The sequence below is a fragment of the Nicotiana sylvestris genome, chromosome 8, assembly GCF_000393655.2.
Source record: "Nicotiana sylvestris chromosome 8, ASM39365v2, whole genome shotgun sequence".
Taxonomy (NCBI): domain Eukaryota; kingdom Viridiplantae; phylum Streptophyta; class Magnoliopsida; order Solanales; family Solanaceae; genus Nicotiana; species Nicotiana sylvestris.
The window spans coordinates 216,983,516-216,989,046 of NC_091064.1; the positions used below are offsets into that span (position 1 = coordinate 216,983,516).

The following is a 5,531-nucleotide window of genomic DNA, read 5'->3' on the forward strand; positions in this document are numbered from 1 at the left end:
CAAGAAAAAATTCCTTCGAAGGTGTGATGAAGTGATTAATGATGGTAGGCTAGAATCACGTGTTTTAGTCGTAACTTTAATTACTGTATTTTACTTGTGTTTGAGCTTGAATGTTACTGTATGGTATTTATTATGTGTTTTATGCCTTGTAGGAAGTGATTTCGAGTTAAAAAAAATAATATTCGGGAGCTAAATTGAACAAGTTAGAACTTTGAAGTCTGAGTAAAAGCCCAAGTGATTAAACCAGGATCTCGTTTGGGGGTCGGGACCCGAGTCTGGATATCAAAAATCGATAAAAAGGAAACACTCTGGAAAAATTGCATTATCGCGCCGCATGGGGCGGTGCGGCAGTGTATTTCTGCTGCTGCCCGTCAAAACTTGCTCTCTGAACTTCTCCACAAGTGCCCCAGATGGGGTGGTGAGAAGCGCGGCGCGCCTGTGTAATTTTCTCAAAGTATTTGTTCTGTTACGGCTAAGAAAGGGTAATTTTTCCTCGGCCCACTCCTACATGGTATAAATACACCAAAAAAACATTTTTGAAAGAACTTTTGACCTTGTAAGCTTTGGGAGAGCATTGGAGGCTAGAATACACGAGATGTTGATAACGCCCAACTATGCCTTTAGAAGACAAAACGGTCGCTGCAAATATAATCCGGTTTTAAGTCCGGAATCGAATCCTTAGGGAACTAACCTATCTATTACACTTTCCAGTAATGTTATTATCAACTCAATCAATCTCTAGATGCATGATTTTTGATCAATAAAGATTGGGCTTTTGTTCAATGACTTCAACTACTTATAAAAAACAACAATAAGCTAAAACAAGGATAATTCAATGGTAAATAGGTCTAGGGCAGTAATTTCCCCAATTGCTAGTTTAAGTCTTGACTCGTCCGCTATAATCTCGCCGTAATACTCTATGAGGATTAAGAGTTATGGGCTATCGTAATTATCTCTCGATCAACCACGATAATTTACTAAAGCATTCTCTCGAACTACTCTAGCTGACTATGGGTAAACTCTAGATTATCCCACCAAAGTTTTGTTATCTCTAAACCCACTTTTAAGTTCAAGTAAAGAATCTCTTCAATTACCCAAAAGTGGTGTTGTTCAACAGCTATCTAATCCAATATTCTTTCTCAAGCAATATAAGGTGATTAGACACGATTAATCAAGGGCTCATTCAATTAATCACCATACAAAACATAGTTGAACAATCATATCATAAATCCGGCTCGATTATAACAACTTGAGTCAAAACTTCAACCAACAATTGGTTCCATCAACCATAGATAATTGTTTAGTTACTCATAACAAAATAAGGAAGAACTACTAAATTGCTTATAATGTAAAATTGCAAGAATCAAAAAGAGATAGAAGAACTCTAATGTTTGGTTGATCTTCTCACACTTGTTCTTCCTCCAAAAGTAGTCTAAAATTAGTTTTTTTTTCCAGTTGGGCGAATGTCTAAAGCTTATAAGGGTTTTACAAAAGTTTCCCCGAAATTACACTTTGGTCCACAACTTCCAGCGATTGAACAGTTCACCGCGGTCGCGGCCAACCGCGGTCGACCGCGGTGAACGCTGAGCTTTCTGCCTCCTTGAATTAATCTGTCGCGGTGGCCTTCTTGCCCGGACTATTTATGCTTCTTGATGTTCGGGTACTTCACGAGTGGGCGTTTTTCTTCACATTATCGCCCCAAAACACTCCATGTTGCTTCCTCTCATATAATATTCCCTGCTAAACAAAAGAACACTATTTAGAGCATTTTGTTGGCAATATATCTATAAAACAACAACAAAGTATGGTCATATTAAGGTGTAAATATCAACTATATAGCCTACTATCAACACCCCACACTTAAATCATTGCGAGTCCTCGAGTAATCCACCACACTCCATCAAGATTTCTTCCCTAAGCTTCTCCTTTAACAACTAACACCATGAACATTTTATTAAAATTTGCACCTAGTAGTGAACAACTTTTGCTCAAAGAGTCAAATCTTTTGTACCATGCACATCCGCACTTACTCAAACTACTCTATACAAGAGTCAAGACTTACCTTTCCTTTGTGAATCACATGCCCTCACATCACACAAGAGAATAGTTCCACATATAAATATAATTAAAATAAGTAGGAACTAAGATAGACAGAATTCGCTTACTCTCAGAAAGAAAGTTCACATGCCACAAAGATGCACCATAGGCTTGCCCGTAATGTACTACTTTGCTAATTGAGCTCATTCAGTCTAAGATCAATAGGGCTTTACTTGGTTGTAATGTAGGCTAAGAGACGGGTAGGATATATTTAGGTATAGTGACTAACCTCTCTAACCACTTTTTAATACAATTACATTAACTTAAAGATCATAATTGTGCCAACCAGCACTCCACCTCCTTTGTTTAACACATCCCCTTCCATTAGGTACAATTTGTACAAGCCACCACTTCTCAACCATTCAGAATATTTTTTTTTTCGTGGTGCTTTTTCTTTTATGCATCCAATTCTACCTATTTTCTCTATTTCAATGGTTCCACTCGAAAACCAAACTACCACCCCACACTTTTACTTTTGCATATTTCCATTACCGTTCAAGTGCTTATTGGGAGGTAAGAGGGTTCAAATAGTCAGCTATTCAAACAATTGGGTAAGGTGCGCAATGTGGTTGCCAAAGAAGTAGGCTTATATGCTCAACGGGGTTAACTAGGATGTATTGCATTCAGGTGGGTTACTTTATATATCTGGCTCAACAACGAATGCCTATATCACTTCTAAAACTGAAAGAGACTACCATTTTGCTTTGCAAACACACAGGGTAAGTTCTAGGCATCAAATATGAAACATGGAACACAGTAAAACTCACACACACATGGCACGTGACTTACTCCGGATTGGGTTATCAAGACATTCTCTTTTGAGTGTTCAAGTTAGATGCAAACGTACAATTTTAAGGCACTCTAACAGGATTTAACTAATAAAGCTAGGTGTTGAACTCTAGTGTCTATTGTGTTCAGGTGTAGAAAAATCGTTTTTTCGCTCGTGGCCCATTAATCCTAACCTAAACTAAAAAGGATCAAAGATAAAAACTACCTATACCCGGTTCAAGCTAAACCCTTGGAAAAGAACTGTGGCCAAAAGAAAAACCAAGCGGGAGTTACTACACTACCTAAAAATAAAATATATATTTTTTGGTCTTTTCTCTAGACTACTTCCCTCAAGAAAATTGTCTAACGGATCCGTCATCAGGAAGAGTCTCCGTATTCTAATTTTTTTTTTCCGACTTAGTCCCTCAAGAACCCCTCCGAAAGAGATCCTTCGTCGGGATAAGTCATTTACTATTTAAGCTTTCCTAATGAACTATTACTCTTCATCAAAACACTCAAAGCAAGACAAAACGGGCAAAATCAACAGTCAACTATTACAATTACAACATACAATGAAGTATCCCCACCCCACACTTAAAATGAAGACATATCCCCATGGCTCAAAATTTAAAGAACAGTGAGGTTAAGGAACTTCCCTGAAAGCTCACTCTTGATCGGAGACAGTGTCTAGGTTCACGTTGCATGCACGTCACAGCGCTCTCAACCAGCCAAAGAATTTCTTCTCTGATTTCACAGCGCTCTGTGTACCTATTCTCTGCTGCGCTGGAGACAAACCGAGTGCTGTCGAACTAAGGTGCACTGGTGTGGCTCCTGGATCGTGAGGAGCTGCCCGGTCCACTGATGGAAGGTCCGGTGTTTCGTCTTTTCCTGGAGGAGCTCATTGTACCTTAAGGGGGAAAGAAGGAGAGGAATGGAAGATGGGGGTGATGTGAGTGAAGGAGAAGAAGAAGAGAGGAGTTTGGGAGGTTAGGGTTAAGAGAGAGAGAGAAATTGGGAATATGGGGGAGGGTGTCGTGGGTTTTGGGGTTAAAAGGGGGGTTTTGGGTTGGAAAATAAAAAAAAATTAAGAGAAAACGGAAAAAAAATTAAACTTACCTCGACCGACCGCGGTCGACCGCAGTCCACCGCGGTGAGTTGGAAAATCTGAGGCAGAAAGTTTACACCTCACCGCGGTTTACCGCGGTCCACCGCGATCGCGGTGGGATTAAAAATCTGAGGCAGAATGTTTGCCTCCCACCGCGATTTACCGCGGTCCATCACGGTCGCGGTGGGATTGAAAATCCGAGGCAGAATGTTTGCTTCCCACCACGATTTGCCGCGGTCGCGGTGCTGGGTGCATTTTTTTTTAATCACCTAATTAACACACTCGTGGGTTGCCTCCCATGCATCGCCTGATTTAACGTCGCGGCACGGCGCCGGTATTTGACCATCACTCCTCATCCGCATACTGGGGCTCTCCCAAAGTGATTACCAATCTATCCCCTTTTTCATTAGACATGCCAAGGTAATGTTTCAACCTTTGCCCATTTACTGTGAACTTGTTTTTCCCATCTTCTGATTCATTCTCTACAGCTCCACTTAAGAACAATTGCACCAATCTGAAGGGTCCTGACCATCAGGATTTTAACTTACCTAGGAACAATCTCAATCTCGAGTTGTATAACAACACTCGATCTCCGGGTTTGAAGTTTCGATCCAAGATGTGCTTATCATGCATTAACTTCATCCTTTCTTTGTATAATCTAGCACTCTCAAAGGCTTGGAACCTGAATTCCTTGAGCTCATGTAGTCCCGTGACTCTGTTAGTGCCTGTTGTTTCCATGTCTAAGTTCAACTGTCGCAATGCCCAAAGTGCTTTATGCTCTAGCTCAACTGGGAGATGGCATGCCTTACAAAACACCAACTTGTACGGTGACATCCCAATAGGGGTTTTGAAGGCTGTGCGGTATGCCCACAATGCGTCATCCAATTTCTTTGCCCAGTCAGTCCTTGTTGCATTCACTGTCTTTGTAAGGACATTTTTAATCTCCCTATTGGACACTTCAACTTGCCCGCTCGATTGTGGGTGGTACGGGATGGTCACCTTATGCCTAACTCCATATTTTTCCAGCAGCCGTGCGAATGCTCTATTGCAGAAATGGGTCCCGCCATCACTGAGTATAGCTCTTGGGGTACCAAAACACGTGAAAATGTTCTTTTTTACAAAACCTAGTACCCCCTTAGCATCATTGGTCGGGAGAGCCACTGCTTCGACCCACTTGGATACATAGTCAACTGCTACCAATATGTACTTATTACCATACGAGCTGACGAATGGCCCCATGAAGTCAATCCCCCACATGTCAACAATCTCCACCTCTTAAATTGTGGTCATTAGCATCTCGTGTCTACGAGATATGTTGCCAGTTCTTTGGCATTCATCGCAGCTTTTGACCCAGGCATGAGCATCCTTGAATAGAGTAGGCCAGTATAAGCTTGACTCCAACACCTTCGCAACTGTCCGAATTCCTCCAAAGTGCCCACCATATGGTGAAGCATGGCAAGCCTGCAAAACAGAATGTTGATCTTTCTCGGGGATACACCGCCGGATCATGTTATCTACACATATTTTGAACAATAGAGGTTCATCCCAAAAATAATATCGA

The 5,531-nt window shown here is 41.2% G+C and overlaps 1 protein-coding gene across 1 annotated transcript; it reads right to left on the bottom strand.

Moving 5' to 3' along the window:
• Positions 1 to 4,315: 4,315 nt before the first annotated feature.
• LOC138876355 (uncharacterized) lies at positions 4,316 to 5,227 on the bottom strand. The gene is made up of 2 exons (XM_070155267.1): positions 4,653 to 5,227; positions 4,316 to 4,463 (listed from the first exon to the last, which is right to left on the bottom strand). Exons 1-2 carry the CDS (start codon positions 5,225 to 5,227, stop codon positions 4,316 to 4,318), a joined length of 723 nt encoding a protein of 240 aa, XP_070011368.1.
• Positions 5,228 to 5,531: the final 304 nt, after the last annotated feature.

Bases quoted from the DNA above. Each gene is read 5' to 3' on its own strand.
- LOC138876355 (XM_070155267.1), bottom strand. From the start codon at position 5,227: ATGTGGGGGATTGACTTCATGGGGCCATTCGTCAGCTCGTATGGTAAT. The intron at 4,464-4,652 runs GTTCCAAGCCTT...ATTGTTCTTAAG, and splicing joins CATGAGCTCAAGGAATTCAG to TGGAGCTGTAGAGAATGAAT.